General features: G+C 43.5%; 1 protein-coding gene across 9 annotated transcripts in view; it reads right to left on the bottom strand.

Annotated features, from left to right (window-relative positions):
- The window catches only part of PDE7B (phosphodiesterase 7B), a 264,944-nt gene that overhangs the window by 8,469 nt on the left and 230,611 nt on the right, over positions 1-25,864 (bottom strand). For 6 of the 9 annotated variants that reach the window (XM_075924236.1, XM_014573966.3, XM_075924239.1 and 3 more), the window contains 7 exons: positions 24,680-24,775; positions 22,592-22,692; positions 21,444-21,575; positions 7,037-7,128; positions 5,278-5,422; positions 2,953-3,049; positions 246-326 (listed from right to left, as the gene is read on the bottom strand). In XM_075924236.1, coding sequence (XP_075780351.1) covers positions 246-326; positions 2,953-3,049; positions 5,278-5,422; positions 7,037-7,128; positions 21,444-21,575; positions 22,592-22,692; positions 24,680-24,775 — 744 coding nt within the window. The other 3 variants (XM_075924237.1, XM_075924238.1, XM_075924240.1) reach the window with 3 other exon arrangements.

The raw sequence follows: 25,864 nt of genomic DNA, 5'->3' as shown, positions 1-25,864 counted from the left end.
AGGTGCTGCCATTGTGTCACTCCTCTCGTTTACATTACTGCTTCACTCAGCTTTGCTCTTGGTAAATCTGGCCTGCTTGGCAAATTGGTTTTATTTTCATTTTATGTTACTCCTAGAATTATAGCGTGTTTTTGGAGGTGGGGGAAGGATAAAACTATAGATGTGTCTTTTGCTTAACTTGTGTTGCACCTTCGGGAGTGGAGGCAGGAGGAGAAAGAGACAAAAGCATGAAAAGTTAAGCTTACCAATTTGTATACTAGGTATGGAGTCCTTCTGCTGATTACACAGAGGGCTTATTTCCAATTCAAATTTTTGTTCCAGATCACCTATCGAAAAAGAAAGGAGAACAATATTTTTGCCACTTGGCAATATTGAATATGATCTTTTATTCCTTATAGTATGGATGGAAGAGCAAATCCTAGGAAAATTGAAATCTGTATTAATTCTTACATTTCACCTTCATTGGCTGCCCAGGTGGACATGACAGTTTTAAGGAGAGTCTGAAAATCTGAATATGATCATACAGATCACTTTCATATAGAATCTACAGTTAGATACTAGGTCCTGTTATAAATGCTTAAACAATTAAAACCAACAATTTAAGATGTCATGGGAAATTAAGTAATCTGATCCTCTGGTTCGCAGAAGTCAGAGAAGGAGGTATCTCCATCCATGACCTGCCATGACAGCTGTAACGCTCTGGGACAACACAAGTAAGAAAATCCAGGATGAAGTTTGAGATGTGGAGAAAGATTGCTGTCAATAGAGGGGACTTGGCTATTGACTAAACTATGAGAGGATATTAGAGGAACCTAAAATCTGAACACTTTTGGAACATACTACAAGACTCTCTTCTTTATAATATAGCTTTTCTTACACAAATAGGAAAGCTTTGAAAATCTGCTCTTAGATGCTTGCCTCTTTAACTCAGTTGAAAGGTGCAGCTACACTAGAAAGTTGTATATTTATTTTCAGGTAATGGTATAGCTGGAGCAATGCTAGCAGTAGTATAATCATGAATATGGATGGGGCTTGGCTATTTCTACCACCATGTGACTACCCTGGAGTGAAACTGCCTATAAAGGCCAGCTATTGCTGACAATTTGGCTCAGTCCTGGTTTAAATTTGTTGTGTAGAGATGAAATTTCAATAAATTCAGTACTCTAGAGCACTCTGTTTGCTCTTCTACCATCTTTACCCTTTTCTTTAGGCTCTGTTGTTATTGTTACAAATAGGATTTAACAGTGATTAAACTCTACTACATCCTCTCTGTGTTGTAGCACAATCTGGCTTGGCCTGTGCAAATTGAGCCAAGTGGTAAGTCGTTACCATGTTAAAAGCCATGTTTAGCTTTGCTCTCAGCAAGCGTTAGCAAATGTTTACAATTAGGTCTAAAAGCTTTGGCTCACCTACTCTGCCCCTCTAAATTGCATTAGAACTTGGCTTCATGGCAAGTATGTTCAGACTATGTCTAGTTTTCCTGCAACTGTAAGTAAAAGAGAAGGAAAAAGCAATTGTAACACTCTGGAACTGTAGTTACATTTTGGAAAGCAAGAGAAAACAAAAGTGATAGATGTGTAATTTATGAGCAGTACATAACCATGGGGGTTTCAGGTCAGAAAGGATAACTATGACCAGATAAAAACAATTATGAGTCTTGTGGCACCTTAGAGACTAACAGATTTATTGGGGCATACCCTTTCATGCACTGGAGTGGAAGTAAATCCTAAGTCAACTGATGAAGTGAGTTTTACCCACGAAAGCTTATGCCCTAATAAATATGTTAGTCCTTAAGGGTATGTCTACTGACATTATTCCAAAATAACAAAGAACGTGTGTCTAGCAATGTAAGTGACAAGGCGACTACTTGATAAGCATATGCTTATTGGTAGTTGAGCCGTGACTCGACTAGTCACTCCCCCCTGCTTGCTGCCTCTATCAGAGAGAGGCAGCAAGGGGGAGGGAGCAGGAGCCAGTACTGTGGGGAGCTAGCTTAAGTCAGTTCCATCCAGCACTGTCTTGGGAGGAGAGGGGGACAGGAGAGGTAACGGCATAGCTGGGGATTGACATGAGGGGGGATTCAGATGATTCTCAGCTTGCTCCTGGTCCCACCAGCTGTGCCTTTGCTTTTAAGAGCCCTAGTGGTTCTTAATACATTTAAAAGGCAGAGCATAGCAGGATTAGCTTCCAGGCCAGGAACTAACCCCCCTGCAGCTCTGTAGTTTCCCCCCCTTATTGACTAATTGAGCAGTCGATGGAATTTCCATCAACTACTCCATTAGCTGATTACCTGCAATTTAACATCCCTAGCGTCTACACAGCAAGCCATTATTACAAAATAATGTTGAGCTGGAAGACTTTTTACTCTAACTCCTGTAACCCTCATTTCACGAGGAGTAAGGGAAGTTGAAGGAAGTGTGTTCCTTCAACTTCCTGCTGTGTAGACAGCGCCAAAAGTCAAATTAAGCTATTTCTACTTCATAGTTGCATAGCTCAATTCGACTTTTGCCTTGCTGTGTAGATGTGCCCTAAGGTGCCACAGGACTCCTTGTTGTTTTTTCAGATAGAGAGTAATACAGCTACCCCTCTGAGACTTTTCACCAGTGACCAGATAGTATTTAAAGGGGATTCAGATTTTATACAGCTAATGAAAGGTCCAGTGCACAGCAGAACCATCTTCACTGACAGTCTTACAGGGGGGCATCAGGTCAAAGAAACACCTGCTTCTCGTCTATTTCAATTCTTCCTCTTGCCCCTCATTACCAACCTTATGCAAAAGAGGACCATATTTTCTGATCAACATCCAATTTTTGTGGGAGATTTCAGAGGCCGGGGAATTGCGTAGCCGTTTGCAGAGCAAACACCACTTGAGATTAGCCAGTTTCATGCTTGTTACAGTAAGTGTCTAAAAGAACAAAGTGAAAGGAGAATTCAGTATGTCAGAGGGCTGACCTTGCCGGTAGAATTCCTCACAGACCCTTTCACTCCACTGTTTGCTCATCTCCCAGAGCCGGCAAGGATTGCAAATGTCAGCACACTTCAGTGCGATCTGAAAATAAAGGAGAGTAGTGATGGGGAGAAGAAATTATTAGCTAGTGACCGCTCAGCAGTGAATTTATTGCACTCGGTGGTGCTGTGAAACTGCTGGGCCCTGCAAGCTTGCTGCCAAGGTAGATTCAAGAACACATTATAGAAACTGAGCCTTGCCCAGATGTGCTGCTTCAGGAAACAGCATTTATTCAAACCTGAAACAAAACCTTCATTCAGAGACCCGTTATATAGCAGTGAGAACGAGAGAAGCAACACATTCCAAGAGTGCAGAGCCTCTTGGATATGACGGGTGGTGGGCAAGCCAACAAAAGCTTCATGCTGACTTCTGTAGCCTGCCTGCCTTGGCATCCATCAACGAGGACACGAAGAGCCAAGACAGTGTGAAACTATTTGGGCATCACTTCTTTATGGTCTCAGTGAGTGACCTTACATAGCACTTTGATTATGCTTGGGTTTTGTGTGTGTGTGTGTGTGTGTGTGTGTGTGTGTGTGTGTGTGTGTGTGTATATATATATATATATATATATATATATATATATATATATATATATATATATATATATATATATATATATATATATATATATGTCAGCTCAGATGGGTCAGCTGTGTTTTTGTTTACTGAGTTAAGCACAGGAACTTCTGGTTTGCCTCTGACTTGGTTTCACCTTGCTACCACTTGAAAGTGCTTCACTTCAGTATAGCCGGGTAGGACTGGCAAGGGAAGAAATTGTAATCAAACTGCTGCTGCTGCTTCTTTGGAAGAGTAAGATATGCAATAATTGGCCTGTCTTGCCTCCATGAAGCAAAATGTCTTCAAGGTCCTTTCTTCCTGCACAAAGTGTATCTACTTGATGAGTTTATTATTAGACTTCATGAAAGATTGGGCAAAATGCTGCTGTAGATGCCAAAGGCATAGGGGATAGCAGATTTCACCTGCAGTAAAAGTCATTAACTCCTTCATAGAAAATAAACAGAGAAAGGGTGCAACTTATTTGGTAGGCCCTGTGGGCTCTAATCAATTAGAAATGGGACTAAAAATCAAGAGACCGGCATTCTAAATCTGGATGGACACCAACTTACTTTGTGACCATGAGAAAAATCACTTAGGTTATCTGAGCCTCAGTTTCCCCATCTGTAAAATGGATATGAAAAGTTAGCTACTAAGGTATGTTTTATAAATAATGTTGAGACTGGTCAGATTAAGCCAACAGACCTTAAAAGGGAGCCTCCTCCCTCGTTCACAAGTATGAGTTTTCCCAGGAAAGAGCACTAGTTTTTCATGTCTTCTCCACTGTGGCACAGGCTGCATTTTGCACCCTCATTTTTTCCTGATCTGCTGTGAAGCACAGTTATAAATCACTGCCTAAACATATCTGGTACACGCAGAAACCAGGCATAAGCCATTTTTGTTCAAGAGGCAAGACAGGCAAGCTATGACATATATTACTCTACTGAAGGAGTGGTGACTTGAATATCATTCCTTCCCTGCTCCCTATCCCTATCATAGCAGTACTTCATCAAAACACTTTTTAAGTTGGCAACAATTAGTTTGTTTTTAACTGATGAGAATAACTTGAGGTGTTTGGCATGGTAGAAGTTATTTAGGAGCAGACAGCTTTGTAGGGTTACTTCTACAAATAAACACGCAGCATACAGCTATCTTTAGTTTGATAGTGAAGGTGATGTAATGAATGTAATGTTCTGAAGATGCCATTAACTACTGCGTTGTGGCTGGAAGAAGCAATTTGAGTCCATTGATTTTTAAAAATTAGATTTGGCTCTTACATTATCCAGAGGAGAACCAAACAGAGAAGCATCTACTGCCCCCTCAATGGTTGGCTCCATGCAGTTGGAGATTAGGAGCATCAACAAAGTGACCAATGCTTGGACATCTATTGGCAACTCCTCTATAAAATGGCAGTCAGTGACTGGTGTGAGACTGAACCTCCTACTCTCTGCTGAAGTAGCAGTTGCCATGACAGTTGAAAATAGTCCAGGGGACAGAGAAGTGGCAAGAGACAAAGTGGCCTGCAAATCAAATGGTGAATAACACTTGATCCTTTGCTGTATTTGTTATAGTCAACATAACACCAGGTACATGGGGAAGTATTGGAGGTACATTTTTGCTTGCTTTGCTGCTGTCATTATTCAAAGCAATTAAGATGGTGCATCATGGATACCCCGAAACTGAACTAACATACTTCAATTAAAAAAAAAAAGTACCTGAAGCATAAAATGTCTATCTTGTGCATCCTCCAATCTCAGATCCTTATTTTCGAGGTGAGCTTTCAACTGGGTCAAAAACTCATTCTGTCTATTGATGTCTGTTGCCAAGATGAGGGAGCCCAGCTGCTGTTCAATATCCTGGCTGTAAGCAAGAAAAATGAGTCCTTTTGAACATGGGATTGTTGAACATCAATGCTTTTAAATCACTTCATAGCCTGTTTCTTTCTTAGTATTACATGACTTGAGCTAGCAGAGGGATTCCACTTAATTGCTCTTCATTGGTCTAGTTTGTAGGAGACCAGCAGTTTAGCTGGCTCTGGGATATCTGTGGAATAGGCAGTGTGGCAGAATAATCATACTGCTGTAAATGGCCTAGGGAGCTTCCACGAGGTATTGTGAAGAATGAAAACTAAACAGCATCAGGTGTCATTAGGTGGGCACAAAACGCATCTAGAAAAATAAATGTCAGAGCCATCCTGTCCATAGGCTGGTTTGGGGTAACTGCCTGAGACCCCATGCTTTTGAGGGCCCATAGCAGCTGCCTCAACTATTTTATGGAGGGGAGGCCTGGTGCAGGAGTTGCTCTCCTCCCCCTCGCACTTACTGCGGTGGCAGGAGGCTCTCTCGGCCTGCTGCATTTGGCTTCTCTGTGGCAGTGGGAAGCAGAGCACCTCAGCCCTACAGTGTTCTGCTTCTCATCACCATGGAGAGGCATGGTTCAGCATGTTGAGAAGGTGGTATAGCAGGGCAGAGCAGGCTGCGTGTTTCTCTGGCTCCTGCCACTGCAGTGAGTGTGGTGGTGGGGGTGACCCCTTCTTCTGACACACTAGGCTCCTGTAATCCCCTGGCTCGCATTGCTGCAGGAGGGACAAAGGATGGAGCAGGGGTGGAGCCTGGTGGAAGGAGTGAGTGGTGGGGTGGAATAGAGGCAGGGTGTAGGTAAGGCCTATGGTGGGGGGGTTGCTCTGGGCCCCAGGCCTGGGACACCACAGGGGGGATTGTCCCAGGCCCTGTGTTCCCCTAGAGATGGCCCTGATAACTGTCATAGTATTTTAGACTGGCAGCCACACAAATGTCAAGGCATTGCACATTATTTCTTTAGAGAGAGACTGAGAAGAAGGAGATTGAATGATTTAGGAGATTACTAATGAAATAGAAAGCCTGTCCTCACTAGATAATCTGTTTGCTTTCTGCCCAAGTAATCAGTGATTAAAACTTAGTATTAGAGAGCTGCTTGAGGGGTTGTCTAAAGAAATTTGTCTCCATCCATTTCCAAAGGATTGTACACACAACTGCAGCAAAAAGCCCAACACACTTCTGTCATCTCCTCCTACATTCAGTTTCTGTTCTTTCTGCTGAGTTCTCACTCTGCTGAGTCTGTCAGATCTGAAGCACACATCTGAGTTTGAATCTGTCTGATCTGAGTGATAGACATCTGAGCATATTTATACTAGGGATGAAACTAGCTACCATTATTAATACTAACTCAGAGCAGGTTTAATTGATATGGTGTAAATAAAGCTTGATGATCGGTTCCTTCTCAGCACTGGGATTCCTAGTGAAGTCCCAGGTCAGGTGCATCCCCAACACTGCCAAGCCAATGTGCTTTGCATCAGCTTCAGGAACAGGTGAGACACTAGCTCAGCCTACAAGCAGCCTTTGGCCTCTCTGCTTGTTTTTAAATCAAGCAATAAAATTGGCTATTGGTTTGTTTTCCATAGAATTTATCAGCATATTTCATGTGGGTGGTACTTACGTCATTTCCTTTGGTAGATGGGCAAGGAGCCTTGATTCTCGCAGCATGCCTATTGTGGATCTCCAGTGATGATTTTCTAACACAGAGACATTCTGAGGAGGAAGGAGGTAAGTAAATAAAAAGACATAGCAGGCAGATTTCTTACACTTAAAAGAGATGTGTAAGGTTTACCAATTCTTATAATTGATCCATCTAGAATCTCAGAATACTAGAACTGGAAGGGACCTTGAGAGGTCATTGACAGGACCAAACACCACCTAAATCATTCCTGACCGATGTCTGTCTTTTACCTGCTCTTAAGTGATGGAGATTCTATAACCTCCCTAGGCAATTTATTCCAGTGCTTAACGCCCCCGTCAGGAAGTTTTTCCTAATGTCCAACCTAAACCTCCCTTGCTGCAATTTAAGCCCATTGCTTCTTCTATCATCAGAAATTAAGGAGAATAAATCTTCTCTCTCCTCCTTTTAACACCCTCTCAGTCTTTGCTTTTCCAAACTAAACCAACCCAATTCTTTCAGTCTTTCCTCACAGTTCATGTTTTCTATATCTTTAATTATTGTAATCCGGTTTCCTGGCATTACCAATGGACCACACCTGACACTGCAGCCAAACCCCCCAAAATCCCAATAAGTACCTACCTAACTTAAATGCTATGTCTATGTCAGGTCATGCCTAAAGTCAGAAGTCTTCCTACTGGTGAGTACTTCAAACACTCTATATTATTTTTGCAACCTTGGTGTACTAAGGGGACTCCTAAAAAATCACAATAACTTTTGTTTATGAAGCAGCTGCAAAGAAACAAACAATACAGATGAGCTGTTAATTTTTTTTCACAGTGATGTATTTGTTCTGTCTTCTTCTATTTGTTCTTTTGTTCTGTTTTGTTCTTTTCCCCTGCTCTTTTCCTTCTTTTTCATTCCACAAGTTGCCTCCCTTTCCAGTTTCCTTGTTTAATATACATCTTTGTCCATCTTCCCAAGGTCATACATATGGGAAATACTGCAGGGTTCCACCCATGGAATTTTCAGATCATGATCCATCATGTTACATTGCATTTACCAGCTTGTTCTGCTTAGATCTTGCTTTTCTACACTAGTATCTTGTTCTGCTCAGATAGTCCTCACATCTTTTCTTCCCCACATATGAAATGAAATTAAAAAGCAACAATATTTGGAACTGGAATAAGGAAATGCTTTCTTCTGCAATACATTGTCTGTGGAACCCATTGTCACAATATCACTCAAGCCAAGAGCTCAGCAGCTGTTTTTAAAATGGGAAATACATATTGATAAGATACAGCTCCAGAAATGATAAAGGAAGGATTAAAACAAGCCAAGAAAAATTATGGAAGAGATATAAGCCCTCATGATTTAGGACTGCTTGGAAGGTAAGGACTAAGACCTCAAGGTAGCTGGTGTGGCTGAACAAATGCACTGCAGTATTTTAATTATTGACAGTCAGGAAAATAGCTTTCCTTGTAGACAAGTTATTGCCTAGTATAGCTTATTGCACCCTCTGAAGTATTTGGTACTAGCCACTGCGGGAGACCTCACCTGAGGCTAGGCAGCCCATATGTCTGGTAGGGTGTGTCTACATAATACCCTAAACTTGAAATAAGATATGCAATTTGTACTATGCAAATTGCGTATCTTATTTTGAATCTATTTTGAAATTTGTCATACTTACACAGCGCCAAATTTAGAAATAACACACTATTTCAAGCCATCCCTTATCCCTGGTGCAACGAGGTTTCCTGGGATGGTGAAATAGCGTGCCCGTTATTTCGAAAAATATTTCAAAATAACAGGCGGCTTGTGTAGACGCGGGGCAGCTATTTTGGGATACTTCTGGTAATAGCTGTGCAGTGTAGACGTACCCATGCAGAAGAGACGTTCCTTTGCAAACAGAATCTCTAAGTGAAATTGGCAAGATACCTTGTCAGCATCATTTTTCTCTGCTCCCAGACAGGTTGTCACTCAAAATGAAACTGACAAAACAATGGACTTTAACAAAAAAGTTTTAGAAGACCTTGACTTTATAGATGACCTCAACTTTCTATTCAATACAAAGCATGCAAAAAAATCTCCAGGCCTATGTACAATTAGCAGGGTTGAAAATCAACATGGAGAAAACTAAAACCCTGAGTCCCAAGGCAATAAAAAAGACTAACAACACTTTCCAGGACTGGCATAGAAAAGGCTTAATATTTCACATATTTTAGCAGGACTGTAAGTACAACAGGTGGAACAGATGATGACATTAAAGTCAAAATACTGAAGGCTAGACATGCCTTCTTCATGTTAAAGCTGATCTAGAGAAACAAATCTTGCTTTCCAAACTAAACTTTAATATTTAACACCATTGTGAACTCAGTCTTACAGCATGGCGTTGAATCTTGGAGACTCTTTAGGACTTTATTATCTTAACTCCAGGTTTTCATAAACCTCTCTTTGACAAACTGTCAGTGTCAGATGGCCACAAAAAATCACAAAGAGCTTTGGAGGAGGATGAAATAGAAACTGATAGCACAGGAAATAATGGAACAAAATTCAAAATTACTAGTACAAATATGGAGGAAAGACAATTACTTGATGTGTTTAATGTGTTCTGATTGAATTCTATGTCTTTTTAATGCAACAATATCTGATTTTTAAAATAATCACTTCACACTCAGAAGATATCTTAATTGAGACATCTGTAATGGCTTTCAAGTCTTATTCCTCTGAGGCTATCTCTGATTTGGGGAGTATGACTTGTACTGCAAAGTTCAGATTACTTTTGATATGCCTTACTGTTAATTTAGCTAAATTAAATTTAATCCACTTCTGCAACCCAATTGCCTAATGTTTTTAAATACATCAGGACTGTCTCATATAGTCCTATAATTTTGACTAATCAAAATAATTGTGTCTAAGCAGGCATTTTCACATGCTGCCCATGTGAAAGCCAAGCCCCAGTGTTGCCCCTTCGGCCTGAGGCAGTCCCCCTCCACTCCAGAGCCAGCCCGCTCCTTCATGGCTGTGGCCCTGGACTGGCCCTCTGTGGCGACTGGGGAAGCCAGGCTGCTGAGCCATGCTGCCATGCCACAGCCCCAGCCTTCCCCAGCGGCGGTCCCAGCCTTTGCAGTCAGATGTAAAGGCAGTTTTGGGAAGGCTGTGTCATGAATTTTCACCTGTTTTGTCTGCTTTCACTGCCTAATTCCCAGTGATGGATTGACCGCAGTTCTTGAGAGAGTTCATTCCACAGTCTCAGGCCACCCCTGGAGAAGAGTTTTGACCCCCCCCACAGACAAGCTTTACTCTCATTGTTGAGTGTTCCATTGTGTCAGAGGAGCAACGTTATCAATCACAGTCTTCGTCTTGGAGCTCTGGATGGTGTTTTGGGTAACCTGTGCCCAGGCCATGGACTGCTTTCAAGGTAAGGACTAAAACCTTGAACTTGTTCATGGTGGCTGGTATGGCTGAACAGATGCGCTGCAGTATTTTGTACTAGTTGGAATTTCCCAAGTGCTGAAGGTTTCATGCCAAGGTGCATTGCATTGCTGTAATCCGGTGACAAAGAAGTTCTTCTGAGGCCAGATCTTCATTGGCCAGGATGAGATTTATAGTCTCTTAAAGTCCATTTTGCAGACCTGTTGTGGATGCCACTGCACAGGCCTTCTACGTGGCTCTCTGTTAGGCCCTTTCCCTGATAAGATTTTCCCCTTGCTCCATGCCTAGTTGTTTTCTTTCAGAGTCCGCAAAAAGGTACCTTATTACAAGGTTTTAGAAAATCAATCTAAATGATGTTCACTGGGTCACCATCGTTTATTACCTTTTACTTCTTAGACACACTCATTTTCTTTACAGAAGCCTGGTTGATTTTGACACAGTCTAACAACATTGTCTATTACTAGTATTATTTATTTGTATTAACATAATGCTGAGGATCCCTAGTCATGGGTCAGAACCTCACTGAGCTAAGTGTTTTATAAACACAGAAAACAAAAAGACAGTCCCTGCCTCAAACAATTTACAGCCTAAGTCTAAGACCAGAGACCAACAGATGGGGTACAGACAGACCAGCTGGGGAATACAGAGAAACAATGAGGCAATGTTGTCTAAATAGACAAATCAAGATGGAGGAATGGTGAAAACAAACAAGCAATGTGGATAGTGTAACAAAGGCCACAACAATTTTGTTTGTTTTTGGTTAGCTAGGAGGGGATCAGGTAACTAGAGGAAAAAAAGGAAAAGCATGGGAAGGATGGGGCTGAGGAGGACTGTAGGAAGGAAAGATGTGGAATGAAGCTGAAGTGATGAGACACTGAGGAGGGACTGGAAGAGTTGGATGGAGCAAACTATCAGTCAGCACAAGGCAGGGAGAGAGAACATTCTGCAGTTTTGAATGGAATGTCCAAAGGTCCCTGCTTTATCTGCTTCTGGTCCTATTGGCTGGGGTCTCTGGCTGGCTACACTATATTAAATATTACTTTATCCTTAGACTTTCCATCAGCTTCCCTGGACAGCACCAGATTGATAATTTCTGTAGTCTCTAGCTAGTGATTTAGTCAGTCGCGAAGGTTATGATGGAATTAACACAGTGCCCTTGGGGTCATTTAGGTAAGAGAGAATTCAGACATCTTTTGGGTAGGGATTTTATGGAGACAGTGAGAAATAGAGTCAAATGGAGATAAAGCGTAACTGCAAGAAGCTGTTTGTTTATAGCTTCAGAGAGGCTGTTCTGGGAATGTGCTTGGAGTGCACACATCCTGGCAGGAAGCATGGCATTCTACCCACATGACTCCTACAGAAAGCATTGGGAGGGAACACATCCTGAAGCATAAAACAAAGATGCGTGAAAAGGATCGCACCTGGATGGACAAGACACATGCAATCATGGAGGAAATGAGGTAATTTCAGGGCAATTGGTTTTTTTCATGTTGCTGGAATTTAAATGACTGTTCTTAATTTGTTGTACAGTGCTCCTGAGCAGTGTTCCCTCTAACTTTTTCCCACATGTGTGGAGTGAATTTTGTTATGTGCACCAGTATGGAAGTGGTGTGTGACACATTATGGAAGTGATGTCCTTCGTACTGGCACACCTAATAAAGTGGGGTCAAGGACTTGGAATGCAGAAAGGGGCTCAGGGCTGGCAGAGGGTTAGAGTGCAGGGGCTTGAAGGGTTCTGGCTGGGGATGCAGACTGTGGCGTGGAGCCAGGAATGAGGAGCTTGGGGCAAGGCAGAGGTCTGGAGTGTGGGTGGGTGAGGACGGCTGAGGGTGTGGGATCTGGGGTGGAACCAGAGCTGAGGGGTTTGGAGTGCAGCCTGCCCTGGGGCTATCTAGGTAGGATTCCTGGCAACTCTCCCCACAGCACTAGCACCTGGGCTGCGGACAGGGGACAGGCCTCTCTTCCTTGGCAGCGGCACATCTGGGCCAGGGCTGGGTTTGAGTTGGGGGAGGTGCCCCTCTCCCAGCCATGGCAGTTCTGGGTCAGGCAGGTTCTTTGCGACCTGCATAGCACTAAATATGTTGCTGTGTAGCCACACAGCTTACAGGGAATTAGGCTCCTTGGGATGCTTATTTACACCTCTTTTATCTTACTTCTTTGACACTATATAAATACATTAAATACGTAATGGATAGTGTTCATTTAATGAACAGCTATTCAGTGTTTTGTTTTCTCTTCATTGTTCCGTGCATGACCCTAGACCTTAATTACTGTACAGTGTTCAAATCCAGCTCTGAAGATAGAATCATTAATCTGGTCATAGACTTTTCTCTTGTGCACTTCACCAAAGTTTTGGAGTGCTGTCTATCTAGACAACACTCCTGTCACATGAAGAGGTGGCTTTATCCATGTTTTTCAGGTGGGGAACTGAAGTACAGAGAGATTGAAGTTCAAAGTAGTCATTCATTGTAGGTGCCCGGTTTGAGAAGTCTAGGATCTGATTTGACCCTGTACTTCATATTGTATAGCTCAGGGGTGGGGAACCTAAGGCCCAGGGGCCAAATGCAGCCCTCAGCTTGCCTGGATCTGACCTTCAAGGCTCAAGACTTTTTTTTTCTTGCCCAGCTACTCCCAGTCTCGTCACCTGCCCTATTTCCAGTTCTACTCTCTCTGTAATATCCAGTTCAGCTCCCAGCCAGGCAGACTCCCTATCTCAGTCTACTCCTGCCACCTCTATCATGGTTACTTATGCAACAATCTAGTTTACTGAGTGTTTGGCTTTTAGTATGTGAAATTCATTTCAAGCACACAAAGGCAGAGGAGGAGGTGAAGAGCAAAACCACCCCCCCAGCTGAGAGACAGGGTGAAGACCTGTAGAACTCTGCAAATTCATGGATATCTGCTTCATATCTGTATTTGCAGCTATGGATATTCCTGGCTCATTTTTGTGGATACAGACGAGGAAACAAATGCAGGGCTCTACAAATCTGCAGTGTTGCTCCCAGCAGCTACTGCATACTGTGAGCTGGAATAGCATCCTCTACACCTCCCAAGTGCTTGGGTGGGGGCATAGGGCTACAGGTGTGCATCATTTTGAGTCCCCTAACCCAGGAGCTATGCTGCCCTCTGTAGCACACAGGCTGTGTCTACATTGGCATGATTTTGCACAAAAGTGTCTGCTTTTGCACAAAAACATGCTGCCTGTCTACACTGGCGGGGAGTTCTTGCGCAAGAACACTGACGTTCTAATATATGAAATCAGTGCTTCTTGCATAAGAACTATGATGCTCCCGCTGAGGGATAAGCCCTCTTGCGCAACTGTTCTTGCGCAAGAGGCCAGTGTAGACAGGCAACGTTAATTTTGTGCGCAAGAAAGCCCGATGGCTAACATGGCCATCGGAGCTTTCTTGTGCAAGAGAGCGTCTACACTGACATGGATGCTTTTGCGCAAAAGCACATCTCTTGCGCAAAGGCACATGCCAGTGTAGATGCTCTCTTGCGCAAATACTTTAACGCAAAAACTCTTGCGTTAAAAGTATTTGCGCAAAATCTTGCCAATGTAGACGTAGCCACAGGGTATAAAGCTCTGGGCAGCTTGCATTCCACGTATCTCTGTGGAACACAAGGAGAGGAGGCCCAGTCTTTGCACAAGCCCTTCAGGGTGAATTGCTGCCAAGATGCCCAATGGGTCCTGGATTTATAATATGAAGGAACAAAAACCCCAGTCCCATAATATTCCTAACAAAACACATGAGACTCCTATAAGCACTGCATACTATGTAGCAAGGCACGTTATAACTGTGGCATCTGGTGCCCAAACAAAGAGGTGGGGTTGGGCTTATAGCTAAATAATAACTACCAAACATTGTGCCTCTGGCAGGGAGAGATGTGTTTGCCCCTCAGTTGGGAGAGAAGAGAGAGAGGAAAGCATCTCTACGTTACATGGCACTACCCAGCTCCTGCATTCAGTGCAGGCTTTGGGTGGTGAGCAGTAAGTAAGCTGTAGTGCCACCCTTTGTGGTTGCTTTGGTTTCTGTCTGTGGTAGCCAAATGATGATGACAGAAAGAAATATTGCCCACTTACTGAGTTCCGTCAATCCTTTGCATTGAGTGAAGTGGGGGGCAGTGGAAATATAATCTATGTTCAAGACCAGCTGGGACCCACCTAGTGCCTGGGACCCACCTTCCCATTCAGAAAGGTTTTAAGCCAGACAGGCCTGTTTTAAATAGTTTGACATTTTAAAGAATGTGCCGCTCCATCCTTACTGGTGTGACCTTGCTCACAGAGTTCATAGTACGATTCCGTGTCTGGCATGGGGGTTACAGATGTCACAGATTCTGTGACTTTCCACCACCTCCTTGTCTTCTGCAGAGGCAAGTGTGGCCGACACCCAGGGCCGCCCAAGCTGCTGACTTTGGGGCCAGTGGTTCAGTTGGCCCTGGGGACAGCCACACTGGCCACTACTCAGGGAAACCAAGCAGCTAGCACCATAAGAACGGCCATACAGGGTCAGACCAAAGGTCAGTCTAACCCAGTTCCCTGTTTCCCGACAGTTGCCAATACCAGGTGCCTCAGAAGAAATGAATAGAACCGTTAATCATCAAGTGATCCCTCTCCCATCTCCCATTCCCAGCTTCTGACAAACAGAGGCTAAGGACACCATCCTTGTCCATCCTGGCTAACAGCCATTGATGGACCTATCCTCCATGAATTTAACTAGCTATTTTTTGAGTCCTGTTATAGTCTTGGCCTTCACAGCATCCTCTGGCAAGGAGTTCCATGGGTTGACTGCGTGTTGCATGAAGAATACTTTCTTTGTTTGTTTGTTTTAAACCTGCTGCCTATTAATTTCATTTGGTAACCCCTAGTTCTTGTGTTATGAAGAGTATGTAGCACTACCTTATGTTGTACGTTTTCCCATGTGCGTTACTTTGCATTTATTTTCTCAAGCAGCAGCTGGTGTTTTGCTGGCTCTGGTTCTCCCATGAGGAGTCCCAGGGTGGCCAAAGGGGCTGCTGCTTGACTGCCCCCGGCAGTGGCCCTGGGGTGGCTCTTGGCATCTGGTGCTACGCTGGCCTTTTCCCTGGTCTCCCTGAATAATGGCTCCCTGGATAATGGCTCCCTCAGCAGTGATTCCTAGTCTCCTGCCCAGCAGCAGGTCTGAGATGGCAGGAGCAGCTGCTGCTTGGTACCCCCCAGCAGCTGGTGGTGTCTTGACCGCATCCCTTTGCCCCACAGCCATCCCCAAAAGTCCTGGGGTGGCTGGAGTAGCCGTTGCTCAGTAGCGCCTGGCAGTGCTCCTGGGGTGGTCCCCCAACAGTGGTGCCACACTGCCTGCCCCTCCTCCCCCCCGGGTAGTGGTCCCAGGAGCAGTTGGAGACCTGCCATTTGGTGACATTCCTCCCCCCCCCAGCAGCTGCGGCCTCTGGCCCTGATCCCCCAAGCAACAGTCCTCCAGAGTGCCCCCACCCTCCCTGAGCACCAGCCTCTGCCCCCCAGTGATAGTCCTAGGGGGCAACCATAGCAGCTGTTGCTTAGTGAGCCTCCCAGCAGCAGTCTCAGGGTGGCAGCTGGTGCTGTGCTGGCCCCCCTTCTAAACAGTGGCCCACTTGACCCTCCCCAAGCAGCGGTTCTTCCCTCCCCCCCACCCCCGACAGTAGCAGTCCTGGGAGTAGAGAGAACAGCCGCTGCTTGGTGGTCCTGCCAAGTGGTGCCACTCCCCAGTCCCCTCCCCTCTCCCCCCCAGCAATGGCTTCTACAAGCAGCGGCCCCTGGGCCCCTCCCCAGTAGCAATCTCAGGTGATGACCAGATCAGTTACTGCTTTGTGGCCCTGGGCAACGGCCCCAGAGCAGCAACTGGTACTGTGCTGGCTCCAGCCTCTTCCCGAGCAGCAGCCCACCTGGCTCTCCCCTAAGCAGCAGCCCCTTGCTCCTGGCAGCTGTCCCGAATGTGGTCAGTGCAGCTGCTGCTTGGTGGCCACTGGCAGCTGATGCTGTGCTGGCCCCGGCCCCCACCCAAAAGCAGTGGTCTCTTGCCCATCTCCCCAGCCGCAGTCCCAAGGTGGCCCCCAGCAGCTGATGCTGTGCTGGCCTCAGCCCCTCCTCCAAACAACACCCCCTCCTCAATTAGCAGTCCGTGGCCCTTCCCTAGCAACTGTCGCGGGGCGGCTAGAATAGTACTACTCACTAAAGTATTGCAGTGCTTCGTAAACATTAATGACTTTATCTTCACAATACTCCTGTGAAATGAGGAGATGAGATCTTCAATGTAAAGGTGAGGAGCGGAAACCCTGGCAACAGCCTGCCAAATTTCAAGTAATTGCTGCAAAGCATAAAAGCGCTAGAATGTCTCTATTAACTGGTTGTAAGTTTTTTAATAAGGGTCAGAGCAATGTATTTTTCCTTCAATCTCATTCTCAGAAATCCTGAACTGTTTCAACTGAAAGCAGACACCTGTCATGAAAAATTTCAGTCCAACCAAAGTTATAAGCTATTGAAATCAGCGTCTTCGAATGGGAAGTGCCAGGCAACCTTTAATTATCAGTTTTTCTGCCAGGTCCTCCTATAATTGATATTTTCTTTCAGTGTGTCCTGGTGACCAATGAGTTTTAGGTTAGAAGGAAATATACAAACTGGAATAAGTGCTCAAAGTGTAATGTACCTGCAGAATCATACAACAAATAGTGTGTTAGCTCTTTGAAGCAGGAACTGTCTCATGGTATGTGTTTGAAGAGGACCTAGCATGTGGAATCCTGACTAGACACTGCCACAATATAAACGATAAAATAATGAAAGATCAAGATGCCTCCGATCTGCCCTCAACAGACACAGACCATAAGATGGTGGATGGTGACAGTATAAAATATAACAGCAATTCTTCTCAGAGCTATCTTATTATCAAGCAGTCTTGCTGCTGAGGAGACATCCATGATAAATGCTTATTGCATCCTACAAGGTCTGTTATACTGTTTCTTTGACACACCATTTATTAATAACTAGTATCCTACGTTCCCTTAAGCTGTGTGGCCGTGCAGCAACCTGTCAAGGGCTGCACATTCACTCAGGGCTGTGGTGGGGAAAAATGCCTTCTCCCCCTCCCCCCCCCCCCCCCCAGCCCCAGAGCTGTCTCAGTGTGGAGAAGTGCTCTCACCTATCCCATAGCTGCTGTGACTGGGAAGAGACACCTCTCCTGCATCCGCAGCCCCGGACCTGTCATGGCAGGAAGAGTTGCCTCTCTGCTGGCTCCAGTACCCAGACCTGTACCTTCCACACATTGAGTCCCTCAGCCCCATCCCAGAGCCAACACCCCCCAGCCAGAGCTGCCACCCCTTTTACTCCAGTCCTCTGCCCCAGCCCTGAGGCCCTTCCCACACTCTGAACCCCTCAGCCCATTCCACATCACCTCCATATTGGTACACACAACAACGTTTATTCTGCAGATTCATGGGAAAAAAAGCAGAAACATTGCTAGTAACCAACAAGGAAAGGAAAAAATGGGGTAGACCATGTTACTGAAGATCTGAGAGGGGAGGATAATATATGGAAAAACAGGTCCAACTAGATCCTTACATTATCTATTTTTCTCTTACTTCTTTCACATTCTCTGAATTTACTCTTCTAACTCATTCTTTGCATCATTGCTCTATTTTTTTTTTTTGGTCTTACTAAAACTGAGATATGTTTCTTTATATTCAGGGAAAGAGATAGGGTTTGATTAATTAATGTCAAAAAGTACCCTGAGATACTTTCAAGAAAGCTGCTATAAAAGTTCAATAAATAATAATTACTTAGTTCCTACTAGAAAACGATGATTGTATATTTTCAGTTCTGTACATTTCTGCTTGTGCATGTGCAGCGGGTACAATAGATCAGGGAGGCCGTTGGATGCCTGGGCTATGGTGGCTTTGGCTGCATTCCGCCTCTTCCTCTCCCTGCCTTCTCTCCTTTACCCTCCTCCCCACAAGACCTCCCCCTGACTGTTATTTGTTGCCACCCTCTGGCCCCCATGGGGGAGAGGAATGGAAGAGAGGAGAGACGAGAAGAGTGGTGGAGGAGAGATGCTGTGGGCGGGGGGGGGGGGGGGGGCTTGTGGGGAGGGAGAGAAGAGGAGGAATGTGGCAAAAGTGGTAGCAAAGGTCTGAGTGAGGAGGGGCTACAGATAAAAGAAGCAGGACAGGGAGTTGAGTGAAGCAATACAGAAAGATTACATAAAAGCTCTTAGTCTCTTGCTTCACCCCTTCTCCTTCTGTCCCCCCATCTTTTAAGTTCACTCGACAAATAAAGAAAGATCAGGTTATCAAGTGACAGCTGAGCATGAAGCCATACATCTCTAGCATTAAGTGCAAGCATCTAGAAACCAGACAGCTGCTGCTACCACTTAGAATTGTAGCTTTCCACCAAGGCCCCTTCCGCTGACTTATTAAGGCTTATTGCCAACAGGTATTAGGTTGCTTTAGCTAGTGAGGATATAAACCAAACAGGGAGAGGGCTAGGACGTGGTGGGCCAGTGTGAATTGCAAACCAGTTTGTTTCTTAACAATTAGCTTCTGGTCTAGAGGAAGCTTATCCCTTTATTTGAACTGCTAGTAGACAGAGACATATTTATGGCTGGCTATAGGAAGCTTTCATTATGTTTAGTGCCTAATACCCATGGTATGGATTGGCACAGTTGCCATACAGAGTACTCTATCGTAATGAGATTACTAATGGCCAAAAATATGTTGTTCCTTAGTCCCAAAAGAAGTAGAAAAGGATGTTCTTTCGGGGCAGGAGGAGGGGGGGACAGTGGCGGCGGCGAAGCTGTCAAGAGCATGCCACTGATGTTTCTAATGGCCAAACCTCAGAAGATTCAGTGATGTAAAAAATCGTGAGCTACCCACATCCTTCAAAACCATAAATCTGGGCTATGAATGACATGAGAATGAGCTTCTCTGTGAGAAGGGATTCGCTGTAAAAAGACTCCTATTTCTGGCTGCAACTTGGTAGTGCACAGGTAAACTAAAATCTACCAGGAAGTGAGGAAGAATGGATATTAAGTAGACAGTTGAAAAAAAAAAATTCATCATTTTTCTGTTGTCAGGGTTTGTATGAGATGGATCTTCCCCACTTCTCTTTTCATGGATCCTAACTCTGCCTTCCACTACTACTTGGTTTCCCTCCTCTCCACTCCAATCTAATTGCACTGACATTTAGAGGAGACCAGAGCAAAATAATGTAGGCAGAACCTAGCTGTGGTTGCTGTTTGGATATAATTTGTCGTAAACTGACTCAGCAAGTTAAGCCAGTCACAAAGTCATAGCTTTGCGAACACCACACTGTTCTGACCTTGGCTCACATGGCCCCGTCTGTTCCTTTATCTCAGAGTAGAAGGACAGTTGAACTGTTACACAATCACCATCTTATCTGTCAAACCAAAGTGTCTATGTAGGGGAAGGGCAGATGAGGGGGATGCTGGCGAGGAGGAAGAGAGAATCTTCCTCTCTAAGTAGTCAACAAAGTATTAAAACAGGACCGTGCTGTAATCATGCTCAGTGTATTCAGAAAGGAACATTGCCTTTAGCATCCCTTCTCCTCAAAGTGCATATGGTTTAAAGAATTTTATTCATCACCAATAGACCAGATTTTTTTTGACAGGTCCATGTTCACTATCTGAATTTTGAAGGCCATGGATCACGATCAGTGCATAACATACATTTTTATGTTTCTTGGATTGAAAAGCCCCAAAGTAAGCACATCAGTTCCCTGATCCTAACTCCACTTATTCCTGCTTAGTGTCAAGATTTTCTAATGCCACGTGCTGCTTCTCAAAGTTAAGTTCAGTAGTCAAAGCTGACTTCCAAACACGCATATAAACATACATGGATTTATGTCGGGTGCATGATACAGATACAGTACATATAGATATAGATATATATGCACATAAATAATATGGATTTATAACTTAATTAGTGTTAAGCAAGAGTTGGACACATTTATGAGTAGGACTGTATGACAAAGTTGCCTGTGATATTGGGAGCAGTGCTCAGCAGTCCTGAGGATCCCTTTGGTATATATGCTATGTTCCTAAAATAACATGCTTCAGGCCTTCAGCTGGTCTCCTGCAAGGGCCAGGAAGGGATTTTCTTTTCCCCTACCTCCAATGTATTCTCTGTGTGTTTGTTTTTGGTCTCCTTCCTCTGAAGCATCAGAGCTGATCACAGCTGGAGATGAGACACTGGAAGGAGAGGGCCAATGCTCTGGGCTGCACCAAGCATTCTCTCTCTCAGTTGCCTAGCTGATTGGTTCTTGCTCTCACTAATCACCATATGTAGGACTGGGAAGGAATTTTTAGAAAACTGTTGATTGCAATCCACAAATCCACATATTAGCCCAGCCCAGGGTAGCCAACAGAATGGCTGGGCCCCCCAGGTAAGGTGGTTGGTGGCTCCACGCTCCTGGAAGGGGCAGGGCCTAAAGCAGAAGGTGAGGCAGTCAGCCCTCAGCATTGTTGGGACTATGCTGCACTCTTCTCCCTGCCCTTAGTGCTGCCCAGAACGCACTGCCTGGCGCTCCGGCAGCAATTTAAAAAGTCTATGGCTCTGGCCATCACTGCTGCCACAGTAATGGCAGCCTGGAGCCACAGGCCCTTTTGAATTGCCTCTCTTGCCACCATCTCCTTCCCCTCCCCCCCCCCCCCCCATCAGCAGGCCTGCCCAGCCTATCCCCTTCAGAAATCTTCCCATCCTTGCTGCCTTTTCAATGCTAATATTGTCCTGACCAGACATTGGTATATGCACCCTGTTGCTCAGGGGCAGTGGTAGTTTTGCATTGCAAACAAATGTGTACCGAGGTTCTATGCTGAAATTGTCAAACTTGTAACTACTGTAACTCAACTAGACTTGAAACCATAGCTTCAACCTAAAAAGGCATTGCAGCAATGCCTCAGATTTGTCTTAATCCTTTCCACTCTACCAAACTCCGCAAGCACAATCTCACCTGGTATAAGCTGGCAAGGTGGTGGTTGGTTTTGATCAAAAATGGTTGGTTGACCCCAGGATGGTCTACATCATGAGCTGCAGCAGCTAGCAGTCCAAGCATAATGTCCAGAGGGGTGAGGAAGCTGGCAAGCTAGACCACACAAAATTGACCACAATATTATCACAAACAATTCTTCTAGTGAGAAGATCAAAGCAACTGCTACACCGTGTAATTGTTTGGTTCTATAGTTCAGTTTGCAGTGCTATCATCTGAGATAACTATTTATACACTACCATCTACAGGTCTGACACTTTTGAGTTAATTGCATGTGTGTAGCTCTCAAAACGATCAATCAGGCTATATGCTGACTCATTATAATAGTTTTTATGTTGCCGTGAGCAATGAACAGGTTACAAAAACCTTGGGGTAGTTTCTACAAAAATGTTTGTGGTACTTTACAGTACTAGTACAGCACTGTACTCTCAGTGTGCAAAGGCCAAAATGTTCAAAGTTGGTTGCTTAATGGTAGGCATCTCAATCCAGATTCAGACACCTAAATAACAGACCTGATTTAGCTACTGTCAGACACCCACATTTGAAAATGTTGGCCTCAATCCTTTGTGAAATATTTTCACATTATTCAGAAGCAGAGTGGAAGATCACTTTCATTCAGATTTGGAAGAAGCCCCCAAGCCTTTCTGTTGCCGAGCGCTAGTTATTTATTACTGTTATAATGATAAATGTGTTCTGATTTGAATAAAGTACTCTGCAATGAGAAACAAATGATGTGCCCTGCAGACTCCAGATGTCAGCTATTCCGTGCAGTTAGAGGCAGCAGGGTCTTGTGGTTAGTGTAGAGGACTGCGACTGATAAAACATAGGGCTTGATTCCACTCTCACGTATTCCTAGCTAACATTGGTAACACTCCATTGACTTTCACAAAATTGCCCTTTGGTTACACCAATTCAAATGAGATCAGAATCAGGCCATTGGACTGTTTCTGATTTTGCTACAGTGAGTAGCCCATAAGCTTGAGTCAGGGTGAGTTTAAGTGGCTCAACCCCACCTACACAATAGCTATTTTATCAATCCAGTACTGTGATTTGAAACTCTTCTATGAAAAGCTCAGTCAGTGCAAAGTCCTGTTGTTTTTATTTGTTATTACCTTGGGCTCCTTTAGATAGCAGTGCATAGCTTGAGTGACGTCAGCAGCGTGGACAGCGTTGTGGTATGGGTTTTGGTTATGATAATCTTCTTGAACCATAACTAGACAACAAAACAGAGAAAAGATTACATGTCCCAACACCATGATTGTTCTTGGAAACTAGGGTTAAAACAAGAATTGGTGTTATGCTCAGTGGCCTGGGGATTTTCTTTACTTAGACCGCTTGCATAGCTTGGCATTCTTACTAAGATACCTTTGGAAGAAAAAAAATTGCCTGAAAGGATTTGTGAGGCCCTAGAGGATCCTGCTCCTAGTTCATAAATCAAGCTTTTCTTGCCCTAGTGAAAGCTCTCATTTAGAAGTAAAATAAGGGTGGGAGCAAGTGAAGTAAAATCAAACACACTATAGTGTAATTATTTTAGGCCGCTGTCAATACGTGAGTAATATGTCATTAAGGCAGTACCTATTTCACATTTGGGGTGGGAGGTGTGTGGGAGCTTATTACTTGACTGATTATCCATGATCAAAGAAGTGTTCACATCGTTCAGGCAGGGTCTCAGAAATATCCAAGTGAACATTCCTGGAATGTTTTCATTTTAAAATCCCAGTCCCTTTTGTTTTAGTTTTCAGTGCTGGAAAAGCTAACTTTCCACCTGGAAGATTGAGGTCTGACTTTATTTACAGCCTTCTCTCAATTCCTGTTGACACAAGAAATTACTGAGGTTTTCTCTTGGAATTTAGTTGTGCTATGTGGCAGCACATTCTACCGCCAGGCAATCCACTGTACCATCCTAGGACAAAATGACGTTGGCATTCTATATGCAAAGGTTGTATGGTAACATTGCCCACGCATCACCCTCCTTTCTGAAGACAATGTCCTGTTAATTAGGAAGAGGGGATAGAAGCAAAATTGCAGTGGTATTCACTCATTACTATTGAATGGCTTTCCTGTCAATCAAATCTCCAAAATGTATTAAGGGAGATAAGAAATCTCAAGCATGAGACTTCCCTATTAAATGCTAGAAGGTCTGAATATAATATTGTTCTGATTGGGATAGACACACCACACATGAGGCTAATAACTGAGGATGTGCATGTGGCACAAAAGAGAAAATCACTCACTCGTAATTCCTTCTGGCATAAGGCTTTAGTTGTAATTATTGTTGTTGGTCTTTTATACTAGTTCCAAGAGACAATTACTGGTGTGTGTATATACTATTTCAATAGAGTTTTTTTCCAGCTAGCACAGCATGTCTATATATCAAATATATAAATCAACGGAAGGTGTGGACAGTAATTCTTTAAGACCTGTATAAGTTCAGATTGAGTGACCTGAGAGGCTGCTTCTTGCCCTGTACTATCAGTCATGACAGTTAAAATAGGATGAGTTACTCTGGTGTTTGGGGTACACTTCTGTTTGTTGCAAAGTTTGCACTTTCCAGGAATGGTGCTTTCTCACTGGCAGGATACTGCCTTTAACATCTCTCTTTCGCAGAATGCAATGCATGGAGTTATTTGTCTTTGGCTTTCTCTTTTCTTTGATAGCCTGACAACATGGGGGCTAATATTTCTGTTGGCAGAGGTGGCAGCAGCAGTGGCTTTTATCAGTGCTATCCAGTTATATAATTAGTTAAAGTTTGTAAATAGGCTCTTAGCTTCTCTATAAATCATTAAAATAACGCTGTACTACAGTTCCTTTTCCACTGAGATGTTTGGATTTACTCAACTGTGTGTCTGTCTGTCTGTCTGTTGGGCCTCCCCAGTCTGTGTGTGGCTCAGTATAAGTGATTGATTATTTTTTTTAAATCAGCAGTTTAGCTTTTTCTGGTCTGTTGAAAGACCGGTTTAGAGCCAGTACAAAGTCCACTGAAATCTCACCATTGACTTCAATTGGTCTGAATCTTTACTTCTTGTAAAGTAGGCTAGTGTATTTTACAGAAATGTTCAATTGCTAATATATGCAAGAATATAATTGTATGCAAATGTCAGCAATATAATAAAATATCATTGGAGCAAGACCACACCATGCTTTGTGTCCTGCCTAAGCTGTAAAATGCCTCTGACGATAGCATTAAAGAAAGGACTTACCTAAAAACCTATGTAATGTAACCATGTCTAACTGGAAATGGTGAACAAGCCCATGCACATTGAAGAGGTGGCACAGCAATGTTACCAGGCTGTTTCCTGAAATTGTAGAAGAACACTTGTTAACTTCTTTTAAGAGCTGATAAATAACTCAGTGACAATGGTATACAAGCAAGATCTTGCTTATTTTCTAATGATCTGAACTGATTCAATCTCTTGAGAACTTATCCTGCCAACATTTACGCTAGGGTTGTTAATTTTGGTTGGACATATTCCTGGAGGTTTCATCACATGAAATAATCTTTAATTAAAGGTTAATTTAAAGTTCTTGGAGACTCCAGGACAGTCCTGCTGCGTTGGCAATGCAAATTTATGCCCATGAGTAACTTTGTGTATCCGAGTCAAGTTACTCATCACAATGTATGTCCTGTATGGAAAATGGTACTGGAATTCAGCTTTAGATATATTCTTTCTTGTATGTAGTTTATAGTGTACAGGAAATCAGTTTCCTATTTTCATATTATAAACATACTGAATTCACAAAGCAGTGTCCAGAAAAGACCTACTAGGAAGGAACAAGGGCCACTCCAGGAATTTATGCAGAAGATTAAATTAATGTTTTTAACGCTTGAATTTAGCAGTGCCTCCAATGAACTATATTTAGTTCATTGCTTCTTGTTTCTCAGGGTTTATTAATTTCACTTTTCAGCATTTATTTTAGCAACTTTTGAATTCTATATAAATGTCTAAAATCAGGATTTGGAGGCTCTCTATTTGTACAAACAGGTAGTATTGTTTCAAACAGCACTACATAAAGCACACTGGGGGACCTATAGTGTACACCAGCGCAATCCACGTGGACCAATTTAATATGCAGCATGTTAATGTGCTGTTCTGTTAGACCAGCCCATAGATATAAATAAACAGGGTGCCTATATAAACAAACTTCACTGGAAAAGGAATGAAATCAATATGAACCATTTCTGATGTTTCTCCAGTGCTCATTGGATAACCGTCAATTTCATTTTTTTTTTAAATTATGAGTGTTTTATTGGTATAGATCAGTCAGAACCTAATATTAAAAGCCCTAATTATAGTGTCAGCCCATTTCAATTATTTAAGTACATGGCCAAAGCTAATCAGTCTTGAAAGCCAAACAAAGTACTGAGAAGTCAGCAGTTTGCAAGT

This window comes from Pelodiscus sinensis, chromosome 3 (assembly GCF_049634645.1).
Source record: "Pelodiscus sinensis isolate JC-2024 chromosome 3, ASM4963464v1, whole genome shotgun sequence".
Taxonomy (NCBI): domain Eukaryota; kingdom Metazoa; phylum Chordata; order Testudines; family Trionychidae; genus Pelodiscus; species Pelodiscus sinensis.
The sequence above is the reverse complement of the archived record's forward strand: the minus strand, read 5'-3'. Positions and strand labels throughout refer to the sequence as shown.